Source organism: Mchenga conophoros, linkage group LG19, assembly GCF_057382185.1.
Source record: "Mchenga conophoros isolate Kocher_MC1m ecotype Shallow Benthic linkage group LG19, M_conophoros_male_GT1.1, whole genome shotgun sequence".
In the NCBI taxonomy this organism is placed as follows: Eukaryota; Metazoa; Chordata; class Actinopteri; order Cichliformes; family Cichlidae; genus Mchenga; species Mchenga conophoros.
In genome coordinates, this window is record NC_140544.1 from 31,091,742 (window position 1) to 31,109,526 (window position 17,785).

The window sequence follows — 17,785 nt, forward strand, 5'->3', positions numbered from 1 at the left end:
CACAGTTGGCCACCCGGTGTCACTGTTTTGTAAATATTAGTTAAGTCATTCAAAGGCCAATTGCGACGCTTTCGCTTATTTTTCTTCAAAGTTATCCGAGAAAACAGTAGCATTTGTTGCCAACGTTGCCATAGCTGAAGCACAGCCACACTTTATTTATTCCCTGTCCGAAGTACACACCGAACCCATCACATGGCCTACCTGCAAGCCGCAGCTGCACTGACTCAAAATGTGGGCTGTGGATAAACACTAAGGCACCAATCACAGAGCAGAGAGCCAGCGGCGGCTCTCCCTATTGGACTAAACGGAAGTCCATCAGGACTGTCGAGCCCGGAGAAGCAGCGGTGAGCACTCGGCACTGGCTGGCTGCACCGCAGAAGATGTGAAGAAATATTTGCCATGCCACTAAAACGGGTAAGTAAGTATTTATCTTTTAGCATCTGCTTCAACCCTCAGCAGGTGCTGTTGGTTGTAGCGCACTTTCAGCTTCTGGTTAACGATAATTAAACGTCACCGAAGCTCTTATGAAGAAGATTCGCTTTAAAAAAATGTAATTCAAGATAATTAAAATTCTAATTTAACTAAATGTTCGCTGGTTTTCACTTGTAAGTGGGCAGCTGTAACCCGAAAGCCTTCAGGGCAGTGTAGTTACGCTGCCATCTTAACACTCGTGTTTTCCTGCAAGGTGACAGTAACCCATCGGATTATAATATCATATAAACTGCTGAGACATGAGGCGACATGCGGGGGCGAGCCTGTTTTGCTTGTAAACATCTTTGCTGGCCGCCTGCTCGGGGCTCGGCGTGTGTCGTCACCTTGTGTGACACTAGCAAGGCTTTTTCTTTTTCTTTTTTTTTTAAATGCCGCAGCTTGTGAAATGTTGATGAACTGCGGTTTAAAAATGTTTCATCCACTTACACAACAATGGACAGGAGGATGGAGGTGGAGCTGGGGTTAGGAGCTTTCTTCTTAAATGCATGATTGCTGGATTGTGTCCAGCTTTTAATGTGACATTGAAATATGGAAGCTTCCTGTTTGTGAAAGGACTGTTGTGATGTAGCCTACCCTAGCAGTGCCCTGTCTCAGATTAAAGGCTTTCATTTAGTTAAAGCTTTATCCTAAAGAAGAAAATAAAGTGTGGTATGTGGAGGTAATGTGTGTCTTTAGCAGGACAGGTATGTTACTTGAACATAAAGTGTCCATCCAAAAGCAGATTTATCACTCTGTGCTACTTTCTTTCTGACAGAATCTGGACAGACCAAGTGATGAATAGCCAGAGATCCTCCTCTGCAGTCCGAGCTGAGTCCGTCCGCATACTCACAGTGCTTGAGTGATTAATATGGCACCCATCATGCAGGGCACCCACACTATATTGCTTCTGTATGCACCCATCCATGAGCTAAGCAACATCAGCCGTTATTTCCCCAAGAGGCGGGCCCCAAGTTTCGAGTACAAGAGCCGCGCCCCTCGTTCAGACAAGGCTGGTAATGACTGTGACCGAGGAAAGGAGGATCTTGCAGTGTCCAAACAAAGAGGCCAGTCTTCTGACTTTCCAGGCGAACTGCTCACCTCCCAGCAGGCAACAAAGAAAGCAGTTGCAGAGCTCTGCTGGCTGGTGGCGGAGCACCACCAGTTGCTGGCGCAGTTGTTATCACTGTGTAAGGATTGCAGGAACAAAGTCAGGATGGGTAACCAGGAGGGGAAACTCCAGGAGTACATGGAGGGTCAAGACGTTCATCTTGGCAGTCAGGTTCTCAGCGGCAGCATCTACTCCCTTAATCAGTCTCCAGAGCAGACGCGAGGTGTGCCTAAAAGTAAAAAGATGAAGAAGTTAGGGGGGAAGAAGCTTGACAGCGCAGAGAATTTCCTGCACAGTAAGATGAAGAAGAAAACTCCAGGTGGAGAGCCGTGTCTTGAGCTTCCAGCTGAGAAAAGTTTGTCTATATGTGCCGATTTGGAAGTGGAGCAGATGCCAGGTACCAAGGCCTCTGGCCATGTGTCTGAGAGCCCAATCGTTGGCTCTTGTGTCTGTCCGATCAGTAACCCCATCCTGCCAGTGGAGGAACCCTTCCAGATCACCCGTGAGGGCTGGGACTTCATGGAGGACAATCGCACATTTGACCCCGACATGGATTTTTGTTTCTCAGAGTGTGACGGAGAACTGGGTTACCAGTCATCTTCTTGCAGCCTAATGGAGGGTCTGACCCGGCGAGAAAGTGGGAGTAACCTTAGGCCGCTTAAAAGATTTGATTCTCCGGTTGACATGGTAGTTGAGGATGCATCAGCAATCAAGTCAGCTCAACAGCTTTATAGTGAAATCAACCAGAGGAATGTTGGAGTCAGGGTTGTTGCCAGAGTGCAGGATGTAGAAGGGAGGGTGCAACATGTTAGTCACACAAGTCCAGACGGGGCTGTGCCACACCCTGAATCTAGCAAAGGCCAACAAGGCTATAAAGAGTGGAGAGGGCCAAACAGGGTCAGGGGGGAAAAGTCATGTAACAAACTCTCTGAGGGGCTGCGACTGCCCCTGTACAATACCACTGAGCCCTTGCCCAAATCCCACAAAAATAGCCCCTCTTCCCCTTCCCTCGCTGGGGTGTTCAGCACCTCCTTCCCAGCCTCCAACAGCCTCCAGAGCATGTCCCCAGTCCTGTCCCCTCTGTCTTCCAAACAGGAAAGCCCGCAACTCAATCACCGCATTGTACTCCTTTCAGATAAGGACACTGACCCTGATCAAGACAGCTCCAGTAACGCAGATGAACCCAAAATCTTCTCTGAGATCATAGACAAAAATGGCAATAAACGGGCCGTCACTCGGCTGGATCTGAACCTCAGCAGGCCGCCGAGCAACTGCAAGTGGAACTCCTCCAGCAATTCCACAACAACAGGTGAGCTGTCAGAAATCAAGCATTTAACGCAGCGATTCATGCTCAGACACCCTGCCTTGATGCAAATGCTTTTACTCGCTCAGTAGTTTAAAACCATTTTTTGTTAGAAGATGCCCTTCGACTGGCGCTGCAGACGCTAATTTCAAAGAGCAGAACAACAAAAAGACACCTTGAAAGGCATTCTTTGTGCATCTGTAGCGGCACATGCAGTGCCTGAGATGTAGGCTGAGTCAATCTGCAGCATTGTAACTGACAAACATCTTCCACACAGAGAGATGTATTTGCCATTCAGGCTGTTATCTAATAAACAGGCCAGGCTCTCTTAGTCCTCTTAGTTTGTGACTGCTGGGTTCTGCTTCGGGATTTGATGTGTGGCCACAAATTAAAACCTCCCCAACAGAGTTGTACAAGGGGCAAGCTGGGCTCGAGAATAGTTTCACTAATGATCTATTTTAACTCTCTCAGCACTGTGGGGAAGATTAGTAAGAGTGTCCTGGATCAAAGGCATAAAGTTGACACAGAGTTCAACCTGAGCAGAGTTCTCATGAGTGTAGTAGTAACTCGAGCATTGCCAATTTGGATCAGGGACTCAGTAGGCAGGAAGGGCTACAGAAAACAGAATGGATTCGGATTTCCTTATTTGTACATCTCATTTCCTCTTGTAATAATCTGTCTTCTTGTATGAGATTCTGACAATGACGGAAATAATGGGATTGAAAACCCACGGCGTTCCCTGTGTAATCTTTGCAAAGCCGTACGTGGTATAAGCTGAGTTCAGTGATGTCAGTGTGACTGACGATTTCTCTCTCTTCCTCCAGCCTGTGTTTAGCTCTGTGGTCATGCTATTCTGTCACCGTTTACCCTCAGTGTGGGTTTCAGCTTTACCTGCTCCAGACTGCACGACCCAAGTTTATGCTGCTTTCAGTGATTCCATCTTATTAAATTTAGTATCTCTGTAACATGGTTAAAGAGCCCATTGAAAATCCTCACTCTAATCTCCAAAAGCAAACAGATGGCCTTCCATTGATTATTTAATGCACTCGTGGACTGCAGGCAATATTTAGCTATTTTTATGTCGGTCTATGCAGCTACTTTGCCCACACTTCAGCGACAGTGCTGAATTTTTTTTTTTTTAAGGAACTTGGGGTCTTTGAGTTACATCACATACAGGCCAACAATGCTCAGCTCGGTGGCTGATGGGAGAAAAGAGATGAGCTGGAGCCAAACTAAGGGGCAGATAGAGAAATAAATAGTCCAGAATAGCTCATGTGGAAGTGATTAGGATCAACACCCAGTGAAAGGAAGTTGTTTTATGTGCTTCCCTACGTAGCCACAATATAAAATGTATGAAATTTGACTGCCGTTATTTTTCTTTTTTTCCTGATCGGTTTTTATATTTCAAGCAGGTTTCCAAAGTAATATTGAAACCAAGACCTTGCATCATACTGTCCACGTGCTCCACAAGTCCCAAAGCGAAGGCTTTAATTTTAAATGAATTCCCTCTGCTGTTTACTCGATTGCCCTTTTGATAACTGAATACACTTTAGATGTTAACGCAGATAAATGAACATCACAGGGAACAGCCAAAAGGCGCTAAGTGGGTCAGTGTGGAGCCTGGACCTTCATGGTTTGCAAATGTCGAACTAATTATGATCTGGGCTCTTTAATCTGGCCCCTCTTATTGATGCTTTTGTTCTTATTAATGAGTGTGATCATGCGGGTGGTAATTTTAAAGTGACACATTCTATTGTTTACTTCATGTGCCAATGCTCATGCCCTGCAGTTTGGCTAATGTAATGCCTAATGCATTTACTAAGGTGCAAATTTGCTTTTCTCTGTGTTATCTTGGTGTTGACTTTCACCTCTTAATATTTTAAAAAGTACAATCAGCCCTGATTCAGAAGAAAGTAGACTTTAGCTAGCTTAGCTGTCTGTGATTGGTTGCTGAGGTGGTTTGTAGAGCTTCTGCACTGCATCTGGGCAGAAATGATGAGCTGAGCTTGGACAATGATTTAAGTCTGCATAGAGCTGAGTATAACTACACTTCCAGTCACATCTCAGATATTTTTGTGATCCAGTTCTTGTTATGGCAGTATTGCTAATACATGATTATGCAGCTTTCAGCCTGTTTGGGGATTAATCTTTCTCTATACCCCACTCCCATCTTCAGTTCCCTTCCTCAATTCCTGTGACATATGGCAGCCAATACCATAATCTGATTACCCAATATGTTTTACCAAGGTCATATGAAACTGAGCGCGTATCACTGCTCCTAGCTGTCATTCAACTGGGCATGCATGACCATGCAGCATTGTTACACCCAATGAGGACAAGGGCCAGCTGTTTTCAGATAATGAAGTCTTCCTTGCATAGTTACTTTAAGCTGCATACCACATACAGGGAATCTGGGCACAAAGGTCTGTCTTATAAATTATAACTTGTCTGCTTTAATAAATGACAAGCCCACGCTAACAAGCGTTAGCCATGTTCCATCTTAATGCTTCTTGTTGCTTCTTACCATGTGAAGCTCTAACTGGCTTCCTCCTCAGTGTTTCTGCTATTTTAAAACCAACACTCGCTGGTGGGAGTTGACCAAATTCCCCATCTCCCAATTAGTGGCTTGCCAGGCACAATGAAAAGCACCCAGCTTCAGCAGAGCAATTACTGCATTTCAGTTGTGCAGTGCATGTCTCTGAGCATTGTGTCATGCTACATTTCTGCTTCAGCTCTAAGCCAGGACACTGCAGTAGTCCTCCCAGAGTTTTCTGCTTGTGGCCGTCTTTATGGTCTCTAATGCTGCCAAACCAATCAATCGGACATCCTGATGGCCATGTCCCGCCAATAGCCTGTGTAGAGGGGAGAAAAATGGCCGCGATGGGCAGAAAAGAGACCGGGTGATTTAAGAATCGTGAATTTTTCATGATTTATATAAAAGCCAATGATTCTCCTTCTTGGCTAAAAGTGATTGATGGGGGTGGAGGCTGCCAGATGTACTCACCATGCCATATGGCCCAGTTCTTTTTACTATGAATGATAAGGTTAGACTTTAGTGGATAAAATAGGGCACACTGACCAAATCTGTTTTGAGCCTTAAATCAGAATGTGAATTTAAGCTGTTGTGGGCAGATGGAGTATCTGGCTGATCTAATGTCATTCGTTTAAGGCTTTTTAAAATGTGGTTTTAGGGCTTTTTTTGTCTGTTCTGGAGTGCTCAATACAGCTTTCACAGTGCTATCTCTGACCACCGGATGAACAGTTGGCGGAGTGACTGGCAGATAAATCCATCAACCCTGACAACAGCATCCACCTGTCAGGTTCGGACATAAGATTGTCTCTGAGCCACACCGAGCACACACTTATTGTTAAAATCAGAATGCTTACATAACCACATCATCTTCAAATTGCTGCTCTCAGCAGGTTGGTCGTCCGCACCTTTTTGCTTTTTCTTCAGAAACCTCTGATGGTGTCCAAAAGGTGGTGTCAATTCAAGTCTTTGCATTCAGACTTTGTGCTGTGTGTATATTTGGTGCACTTATGTTGTCTTAGGCTTGGGATTATCCAGTTTAGTGCATTATTTATGTCACATTTCATGTGAGCCAGCAGACACAACACACACACATCTGCAGCCTGTGTTCACTCAGTTATGGACACTGATTCAGTCTTGGCTTTTAGAGCAGCAGGGAAGGAGATTAAATGTAATAAGTGGGCAGCTTTCCTCAGGGATGGTAAACTGTGTGCATGCATGCTAGTAGTATATCAACTCCCCAATTATTAAATGCCTTATTACCTAATGCATCTAAGAGTCCTGCATCAGTATTTGTGTTGTTTATTTCTTTGCAGTGTCTGTGCATTTATTCATATTGCATTTATAGCATACATCAGTGGCATTGGAGCTGCACTGTAGTGTGTCTGCTGGCAGGGAGACAGATGTGTTCTTTCCTCTTCCTGTACAGATGGTAGCAGTGTCGGCCACCTTTACAAATATTGCAATCAAACACTTGTTGGTTGTCAACCAGGTGAAGTGTAACAGTAAACATGAAAGTGTTCAATGTTGTTTTATGGTAAAAAGTATTTTTGGAGACGTGGAGGAATGTAGCAAAAAAAAAGTGATGATGTTTGTGTGTGTTGCAGGTGGATAGTGTTCTGTCCGTTAAACCCTCGTCTATGAAGCAGTAATTATGGGGAGAGCTGGTTTTCGTCAGTAGTCTCTTTCCTTGGCTCAGACTGGACTTAAGTCTGCATTTGGAACCATACCAGCCCACAGTCAGCAGTTCCTACTGCGGGACCATGCAGTGCAGCATTATCATAATGAAAAGTTATTAATCTAATCCTACTACCACACACACACACTGCTCTCAGTCCAGTTGGTGGACTGCAGGCATCGCTGCTGTCTCATAATGAATGATTGTGTGTCAGCTCTTTCATATTTCAACGAGGCCTCCCATTTAGTTTTTATGTGTGCGCTCGAATAACTAAATTTAAAAACTTCGGGGATCTTTTCCAGGGGACTTCCAAGTTCTTGGAAATGAGTGCTGCATGTTCTCTTCAAGGTTACTTATCACATACACAAGATAGGGGATGTATTGCTTCCTGCTGGATAGGAATTCACATATATTTCTCACTGTCGATCTCATAATTCTGCCCATGCAGGTCAAGGTGTTGTCTTACAGCTGAAGGAAATTGAGGTCGCCAAGATCTATACCCTCCTCCTCTCTGTGTTCTCTCCTTCTCTCTTTTATTCTTGTCCTGCCGTGTGTGTGTGTGTGTGTGTGTGTGTGTGTGTGTGTGTGTGTGTGTGTGTGTGTGTGTGTGTGTGTGTGTATATATGTTATTTTCCTCTTTTAGCTTGCTTGATCAACTCCCTTGAGGTAGTGAATTCATGCATCAAGGCATGATATATCATGTTTCTGTGCACTTGGTAAGAACGTGACACTGGGGTTTTTTTGTTCTGTGTTGGCTCTCTGCATGGTTCCTGTAGTCAGTACCGAGTTCTGCAGGCTGCTGCTGATTCTGTGTGTGCAGTGCGCCTCTGAGAAGCAAATATTGTCAGCTGGTTTGAAATGCACACAACACTGCACAGAGATGCTGAGTTCCTGCCTGCATTTTAAAATATACGTTGTCTCTTTGTAGATCTGTTTCTCCATGATCTCATTGCACTGCACAGCCAGCAGAGGGCAGTCTTCCCCAGGTCTTTTATTCTCGCTCCATCAGGTCCTTAGGATGACTGAACACTGGTTTTACACTAATCACACCTACCCACAACTGACTTCACTGCTGCAGTACAGTAGGAATGCTGACTGATCTAATGTTGTCTGCTGCAGGGAATATGCTGTGAATGCACATTAATATTAGTATAGGCTACTCGATTTCTCTAGCCTTTCTCATAATTGGATCAATGTAGTTTTCTGGTGGTGTTGTTGGTGGAGACTGGGCCAAGAGTTGATTTAAAATAGCTGTGTACCCTCCAGTCTGCACATTAGAGGGTCTCACTTGTTGTTTCTTTGATGCTAAGAGATTTCGATGTCTGCTTCCTACCTCTCATCACTGCTGTTTCCCTGAAGGTTACACAGGAAAACAGTCAGAGCTGCTTATTTACCCATCACACATGCGACTGCGCCTGTTTTTCCAATTAATTTGCGGCACGATGTCTTACACAGCTGCGACCATTAACGAAGCCCTGTGGCTGCATGCTTCTTTGTGTCTTCGTAGAAGAGTCCCTCTTGCGTCAGGACGATATTTGGACGCTGGATGGCGATGACCCTCAGGAGACCCTTTCACATGTTCCACGGCCTGATCACCTGGATTTCCTACGCATCACACCTCCCGAGGATGACATTATTGGGGATACTCCATATTATCCCAAGCTGGAATGCACGGTAAGATTTCTTTTTTTTTTTATTATTTTATAAGCATTTGCACATAGATGCCAATTTATGAGTGATAGTCAAATATGTATATGTTATCAAATATGTGCCAGTATTGGTGTAATATTTCAGTACAGATGATATCGATATTGTTATCTAACATCCGGATCATGAATCCTTACAAATGGGTCATGGATCCAAATTTGTATTGGTACATTTCTTTATTCGTTTCTTACAGAAGCTAACAAAGAAAAAGGTGCTTGAAGTCATTTAGAAATGGTTACATTGCACAGTTTGTCCCGCAGAGCTGCTCCATCATCTAAAATACTCCCAGCATTATGTTTGCAGCACATCCATGCAGAGTGTAGCAGTGCTTTCACAAACCAGTTTTGCAAACGCATTGCTGTGAAGTTAAACAAATTCCTTTTTTTTGTAAAATGCAGCCAAATATCCGTATGAGGTGATGTTGGGCTTTTTGGCTGCTGTTAGTGTATTGTGGCATTTATCAGTGTCAGCGGCTGAAAAGTTGAAAATTGTTAATTTATGTTTTATTATGAAAAAAACATCTCTGATGAGCCTATCGTTTCCAGCCTTCAGTAGAGCTCTGATATACTTGGCAACTCAGAAAAATCCAGTTTCACACTTGACTGTTTCCACATCCAGAACAATGTTCTCCAGCAGTTACCCCCCCACCCCACCCACCGGGGACTCATGGGGATTTGTGTCTACTCTGGCATCTAACCACCTGATCATGAATCCTTAGAAATAGGTCATGAATCCTAATCTGTAGACTACAGTTCTAAACCAAAGCTGAGTGGGAAGCCTTCCACTTGAAACTCTCACATTAAGAGAAATGAAAGTGACTTTCAATTTCAGCCTTGGTATGCTCTTATATGTTCATGTTTTTTTGTTTTTTTTTTAAGGTAATTGGTGACATTTTCCCATTAAAGAGAAATGGCAACACAAATTATTTTCCTGAGTATGTGAAATATGTAATCCTGTTGAACAGTGTGCGTCAGAACATTATATGTAAAACCTCTGGAGTACTTGAAGTGCTCCAGAGCAGAGACATTCCTGTGGGAGATTATCTGGGTGCGGTTTTAGGTGGGTAGTGTATCAGCTCAAGACATGCATTGTTTACTAATACACCATAACAGATCTGCCTGTGGGCATAATCAGATGGCATACCAGCATAAGGGCACGTTGCATATAATTAGGTCCTGTGTGTTGTTTTGAGTGACAGCATTATGTGTGGCGTGGCTTCATTGTCATTCGGTTTGGTTTATGGTATTAGAAAAACGCACCTCAGCTGTGCATAATGGCTTTTAGTGTGTGTACAGGTGAAAACAAAGGCAGGGAGGCAGGGACACCACCCAGTTATGTGAATGGGGAAAAGTATTTTTATCTGTAGCATTTACATGATATTCGGCCTGTAATCGCATATCGGTTCACGTCACAGTGTCTGTCAGTGGGGCTCTTTCTAGCACAGCCAACCCGAGCAGCCTACTGTGGGGTGAAATGCCACTACTCTTACATAAAATAATGCCACAACCACAGAAGCGGTCACTGTTTGTAGTTTTCATAGCGCAGTGCTCGACACTTTACAATGTTACTGTATGTGTACAAACAGTTTTTTGCACATATAGATAAACAAGAGAGAGAAAGTCCAGCAGTCTGAAGGAATGCAGGAAGGGGGACCTGTGGTTGCTAAGGAAACAGCAATTTGAACTTTCTACCCCACCACCTGCTGACCTTGATCCAAACCCTATAGAGCGTTTCTAACCAGTTTTAGGCTGACCAACATAGACGGTTCAAAGCCCAGAAAGTTGTTCATTTGTCCTGTTTTCAACTATTTCTACCTTATCACATATTATTAATAGAATGCTAGCATTACCTTGCAGCTAGCGCTTTACAGTTTTTAAAAACCTCTTTAGAAACTGTTAACAAAGCTAATATTCCAGTTTGGGTCTAAATTGTCAGCGCTCAGTACACACAGTGTGTCATGCTCGCACTTAAGGTAGGTGAATAAAATCGCATTGCTTTCTTGCCAAATTCGGTCCCATTTATAAGCTGCTAATCATGTTAGCATATTAGCATATTAGAGCTGGCAGTGGTCATGCTGACTAATCTCATCTTTAGCACTTTGCTGCTGTAGTTCACTGCTTAATAGTGTAATCCTAGCTGGACCTCTGCTTCTCTGTACCTGACCACACAGTGACTGTTTTCTGCCTTATCTCACTACCCATAAGGAAGTGAGCATGGGTAATCAGACACCTGTAGAGCAAGGCACTCCTCCCAGTAAGGGAGGGGCCTGAAGGAAGGCATTCCCAGACTGGGTAGAGCAGTGAAGTCTGACAGCGTTTTCTCACACAGCAGCACACACAAGGTTTTGTTTTGTTTGTGAACCAAGACAGATCGACGCAAAAGAAGAGAGTCTCAGCTTGGAAACATTGTTCAAGTCACAGGTTTGGGATTGTACACCAGCACAGCAGAGACTTGTGTCCTGCAGTTTTATGGGAAAATACCTCCCGACTCGCTGAACACTAGGAAATGCTATTGTGAAAGGCAGGTGAACGGTTTTCTCCTGCTGTCCCAGGGAGATTACAGCAGGACATGCTTCCAGCCACTGAACAGATTGACTTCACTTGCAGCGTCATGGGAATCTCGCTCGCAAGGGGGAGACTTGGCTGTACCTCTGAAAACAAAGGCAGTAGACGTCTTTATGTGAAAATAGTAAAGTCCACCACATGGAACCTGTGAGTGTGTCACTAAACAGGATTACAGGATAGTTTTTGTTATTGGCACCCTCCAGGAGAAGGTAAGAGGAGCTGTGGAGTTTTGTCCACACAAAGCCCTTTTGTTCCCAGCCAACGCCAGAGGTGGAATAGGAGCAGCTTGGCTAACTAGAGGTGGGGTGACAAACTTTTTGTGTGACATTTTAAACGGACAGTTTGCTGGAGCGTCTACTTGTGCTGGTTTGCATCTGCTCTTAGTTGGAGTAACAAAAATGGACAGTGCAAGTAGTGACTTATTTGAACAGGGCAAACAGCCCAGTCTCCGAGGTGTCTTGAGCAATTTCTTCACGCGGGATCGCTCTCCCTCTTCGGATGTAGAGTGTGCTGTGCTGGTCTCATTTAAAGAGCTTCCAGATGGGGAGACGTATGACGCTGAGGACAGTCAATCTGTTAACGCTGAGAACAAACTCCAAAGGAGGAAGGATTCGGCTCAGGGTGATGTGACTGCTACCGGTCGTACAGTGCAAAAGGTCGAATCATCAATCAGCGACTCTGGCGAGCAGGTTAAAGCAGCAGCTGAAGCCCCGCTTGACCCAGATCTGGTCCAGGTCACTAGGGTGGAAACGCATAGTGACAATGAAAATGAGGACGACGAAGCGGCTCATGAGGCCAAGAAGTCTACTCTATCGGAGGAGGACGGTAAAAAAGTAGACCAAGAGGACGGAGATGCCAATGAAGCAGCGCTACAAGTGCCCATGTTTAGAACACACAAACGTACAGAGAGATCCCGCGTAGAGGCTATGTTATATTCCAGCAGGTTTGCTGGCAGAAGTATCTCTAAGACAGTTCAGCTTTCTTCACTTTCCAAACAGAGAACAGGCTACACTCCCAAGGAAAGTGCTCCCACAGTGTCTGAGAGTGCAGAACCATTGGTTGCTGGAGATGTGGGAACAGGTGAGAGTGAGGAGTATGATGGAATAGATTGCTCTGAACCAGTTCCCTCAATAATCTCTGGAAATCAGTCTTTGGAATCTGCAGACAGTGATGCTAATGTGGCTTCTCCTACAAAACAGACGGACGGTACACAAGAGGAAGAACCAGCTGAGCAAACGGTTGAACTTCGTTCCAGCCAGATATCCTCCTCTGTTCCCTCCAGCCCTGAGACTCATAAAGCCTCAGTCCCAACATCCTCTCCAGAGGAACAGTCAGACACTGGCTTTAAAAAACCCTTGTCGCCATCTTCTCCATCTAAAAAGACTAAAAGTGACAGCCAGGCAGTTTCTGGTCCAGATGCTAAGCTAACAAAAACTCCTAAGACAAGCACATCATCGGCTTCGTCCACCTCATCTCCATCCAGAGGTGCAGAAATCTCTTCACCACTGTCCTTTCAAATGCCTGCTCTATTCAGTGGTTTGCGGGTGCTGAAGAAAGGAGGGGCAGGGGAAGATAGGGAGGTTGTGTCAGAGATCAAGCAGAGGGAGAAGGATTCTGAGCTGGCTCTGCTTAACCTCAAGAAGTCTGTGAACAAAGCCAAGCTCTTCCCTGAACAGAAGACAGGCTCTCCTATGAAAAAGTACACTGAACCTAAATCTATTACAGAAACTAAAAGCACCATAGTGGGACAACTCAGTCATCTGCTTAAGCTGGACAATGATGACCCAAAAAACTCAGTCAATGGGCAGGAGGGAGATTCTTTAGGAAGCAAAAAAGAGTCTGCAGAAGGAGAAGTTGTTTCAGGAGCGAAAACTCCAGAAACTCCAGCTTCCACTCTTGAGAGAAAGACGACCTCAGACGTGGCCTACGAAACCTTCAAAAACCTACTCGGGCCCAGGACCACCAAAAAGGAGAAGACAGAAGCTGTAGATCTGGAGGCGGTGAAAAAGAAAATAAAAAACGATAAGGAAAACCTGAGGTCGATATTTGAGAGAACCACCAAATCTCCTGGCAAGGAGGTCAAAAGTCCCAAAGAAGCTATTGTATGTAGTTACACAATTATTATATTTTAAGTCACATGTACTGTTGAATTTAAGTCTTAAGACTTTATTTCATGTCTTTATAATAAATACATAGCTTAAAGATTTTTGTTTCTTTGTTTTCTTCTCATAGACAGAAGTCACGTCTCCTACAGACAGTGAGGACCGGACTCCAGGGCGTCTTCAGGCTGTGTGGCCACCACCCAAACCCAAGGATGAAGAAGAGAAGGTGGGGCTCAAGTACACCGAAGCAGGTAAGAACCACAAGCTTGTAGGCTTAGGCTACGTCCACACTAATGTGTTTTCATTTGAAAGCGCATCCGTTTTGGCCTCCCGTCCACACTGAGGCGGCGTTTTCGCTGATGGAAAACGCAGCGTTTTGAAAACGCTTTCGAAAACGCGTACATTTGAAAACGGTGCTTTCACGTTGCAGTGTGGACAGCAAAAACGGAGACTTCCTAAAACGACGACGCATTTCAGTCATAAGATGCAGTCATGTGACCAATTAAACCTAGATAGCGGAGGGCGTTATACAGCACTTGTTTTGTTTGCTCTCAATTTTGACAGTCTGCACGCGCTCCAGAGAGCTTTTCTTCAAATTCTTTAATTCTCGCTCGCTTTTGCACCTTTGTACTTCTGTGTTTCTCGCAGCAACAACTCCACCTCATTGTTAGTCCATTTAAAAAAACTCGCTGCTTTTCCTCAACATTTTGCTGCGATATTTCAAAGAGACAGAAAGTAAATAAGCGGCAGACAGAAATGAGGCAGGTTGAATCTTCTTGCGTTTCATGCATGCACAGGACTGGAACGTGAGAGTTTTTGGCCGTTACAATGTGGACGCGCAACTCTGTGAAAATGACTGAAAAGGATGGTGTGGACGCGGAGCGCTTTTGTCTGAAAACGCTGTTTTCAAATCTATGTAGTGTGGACGTCGCCTCAGGCGGTGCTGCCTGTATTTACACTTAAAACCAGGAATGCTGACTAAGAGTCACACCAGCTAAGCCTACACCAACAGGCCTCGCGCTGATTAGCCTTGTAAATGATGTCAATGTTCAACTTTAAAACCCAGAAACAAAGACAGCACCCCTATCATCTAACCCTCGAATGCTCACGCTTTACGTGTCTGAGATAAAAGCTTCAGTGTCGGTGTGTAAGACCTTTCATCTAAGAGCACTATGAGGCTGTGTCTGCACCTTAATGATGCCATTTTTTTGTTGTTATTGCACCACAGGGCACCATGTGTGGCTCAAAGTGGAGAAGGGGGAAAATGAGGATTGTCCTGGCAACTTGCCATGTTTAGCCTGTGTTCTTTAAAAGGTGCAATGACACACACAAGTTAAAGGTGATTAAATTACAGCCTAGCATTAAATCACAGCAGCAGTGCAACAGATGTTGGCTGTTCTCTGTGGTGTAGCTTCATCCCAGAGAAAGACGAGCTAAAATGGATTATTCCAGTGCAGTGATCTGGGTCCCGTGTTCCAGCTTTGCTCTTGTCAAATACAGTAGTGTGTGTGGAATTTAAGAAGCAGAGCAAAGTCCAGGCTATAAGCCATATAGACTGTATAAACCGTGCATGCAATCATATCTTTAAAGTATTTGTTAATTTACAGATTACAGACTCTGGAAATGAAGTCTTTATGTCGCTGATGAGAGCCACAAATCAATCTTCTTCTTTTTTTTGGCATGTAGTGTTTAGGGTTAGCGTTTGTTGTTTGTTAGTCACTACAACTAACTTCAAATTGGACAGAAATTAGTTTAAACTAAGACTTGACTCGTCAGCAGAAGCGTTCAACAGAACAGTTATAGCTGTAGTTAATAAACAAGTGTGCGTGCGTGTGACAGTGAGATCAAGTAGCGTTGAAAGTTAACATTAATATTGTATTTGGATTCTGTTATAATCTGAAAATAAACATGTGGCCATAAATATGTCAGTGAGAAGAGATCAGTTGAAAGAATTGATTTATTGACAGACATAGTTGGAGTGATATATTCTTTGGCGATTAGACTCTGGAGATCCCAGATCAGGGATGTCAGCCCACTTTAATCTTAAGTGGACCAGAGCAGTGAAACACCCTTTTTCTGTCACTGTACAGAAGTTCAGCTACACCTTTAATCCCACAGATGTGTTGATATAAAAAAAGAAGCACAGTTTCAACTATTTTCTTTTCTGTCTTTTTAATTATTTATATGTTAGTTAATTATGTTGGTGTGGTATAAATGGCCATGAGGGTAGAAAAAGCTGTAAAAATTCAGAAAATATGGGTAAAAGTGCAAAGTTTTGTACTCCTTTATGTTTTTCAAAGCAGTCCACAAGGCCGGATTAGACTGTTTGTCAGGACAAACTGGCCCTTAGGTTTTAAAGCCCTGCTAGGATGCAGGTGATGGCAGAGAAGAAGCAGGTGGAGACCCAGGATTCAAAACTGGGCAGCATTAGATGGGAAAATATAGATGGGAAGGAGGCGAATTGCACAAATGAATGTCTGAAAAGGCAGCGTCACAGATGAGTTCTTAGATTTCAGGCACGTGGAACAGAGACTGATTAGCTCATTGAAGGCAGGAAAATTGATCCAGCCAGAGAGATGACAGAACCCAGTGTAACAGTGTGGGAAAGTGGAAGTGATGTAAAGAATAAACTAGCGGCACAAGTGCCCCAGAATGCAGGCGGTTGGATGAGTGAATACCAGTCTGCCTTAATGAGCTTGCACATAAGCTACATTATTATAACATTATGAATCTCAAGCAAGTTTTGTTTGTTTTTCATTCTGTCAGTGAAACCAGACCAGCATCTTTTATCTAAATGTTTTCTATTAGCCGGCAGCATGGTATGAAACTGGTTGGTTGAGTTGTTTAGTGAAAGCGATCCGCCCTTCTCTAGTATTTTTATCATGTTTAAAGGCTGCTGTACACGTTGTTGAGCTGGCTCTGTTTCACAGATGAAGTTGATGTTGAAATATTCATATGTTGAATCAATTCATAATTCAACACCCTTTTATAAAAATAATTGGAAAACAGTGAGCAGTGATTACTGAGTCTTGTAAAAGTAAAGTACTAAAGACATCACCAATTTGGTGATGTTGACACACAGCTTAATTTCTGGACATCTATGGATTGATTTCTTTGCCTGTGTGCATTGGACGGGTTGTTACCGACGTCTATGGAAAATTTCATGTCAAGAGCACTTTTAGTGGTCTAATTGGTGACGCGTTCATTACTTATTTTCCCCACAGTATATGTAGAATATGCTTCATTAATGTGCCTTTGTTCTGCATTCTTCCAGAGCACCAGGCTGCCCTCTTGCAGCTGAAGAGAGAGTGCAAGGAAGAGCTGGAAAAGATGCATGTAAGTTTTCTCATGACTGCAGTAAACCAGACACAGGGGAAAATGAGCAAAAAAGGTCAAGGGACAAAAAAGAACTAAACTAATACTGATGCAGGCAACAGAGACAGTGTGCTCTTACATCTGAGTCATGACAGGCGTGTTATAGCACACAGTTAGGGAATTAAACTTCAGTGTGGTTCGAGCTTTAGCTGTACATTTGTGCAAGATATATAAATGAATCACAAGTTCAGCTGTAGGAATTTGGGTTCTCATAGCAGATGACGGTTATGACCACAAGATGGCACTAAGTAAGCATGAAATACTCAGCTGGAGGAGCTTCAGTATGCAAACTAAAAGGCTGGAACCTTTGAGCTATTCAGGTGATGAACTAACATCAAGCCTGTCAAACTTCGATGGACAAACGTATGTTCATATGATATATGAAATGTAATTGGAGTTTTACAATCCTGACATTATGCAGAGAACAGAGATCTCAGATGGTGGGAAAAATGAAGCAATTATAAATGAACAAACCAATTTAAAAGCGCTTGCTATAATATAAGTCTTGAGGCAAACTTGTAATAGTACACATTAAGTAACCCAACTTCCAGCTGTTCAGTCCTTTCACACACACAAGCACACACAGATGGCTCCCATCAAATGTCCCTTAAAATTTTTAGTTTATCATTTTTCAAAAACGGTGATTTGGAAGAATTTGAAATATGTTTTATCTGCCTATTTAAACAAATTTGCTCTTAGAAAAATGAAAGAGACAGACTAAAGTTCTGGCTGTGTTATAGAATTTGTGCCACTGATGATAATTTGCTCTCTGGGCCACTCCCATGAAAAAGTCTGACCTCCTGAATTTCTGGTGAAAGACATTAATTTTGTTGTAATCTTTCAAATCCACTGCTGACACAGAGAAACATGTACCGTAGTCGAACCACAACAAAGGCTGGGCTAATTCTATTTCTAAACTGACATGAGTTAATAAGGAACATGTGTAA

The 17,785-nt window shown here is 43.5% G+C and overlaps 1 protein-coding gene across 2 annotated transcripts in view; it reads left to right on the forward strand.

Annotated features, from left to right (window-relative positions):
- The first annotated feature begins 306 nt into the window (after positions 1 to 306).
- Positions 307 to 17,785, forward strand: part of LOC146552645 (formin) — a 48,374-nt gene continuing 30,895 nt past the window's right edge. The window contains exons 1-5 of one of the 2 annotated variants that reach the window (XM_085258354.1): positions 307 to 414; positions 1,247 to 2,888; positions 8,598 to 8,764; positions 13,594 to 13,714; positions 16,738 to 16,799. In XM_085258354.1, the coding sequence (XP_085114480.1) occupies positions 1,340 to 2,888; positions 8,598 to 8,764; positions 13,594 to 13,714; positions 16,738 to 16,799 (1,899 nt within the window). In that variant the 5' untranslated portion in view covers positions 307 to 414; positions 1,247 to 1,339. Of the gene's footprint in view, positions 415 to 1,246; positions 2,889 to 8,597; positions 8,765 to 10,803; positions 13,464 to 13,593; positions 13,715 to 16,737; positions 16,800 to 17,785 lie in introns of those variants that run through there. The other variant, XM_085258355.1, reaches the window with a different exon arrangement.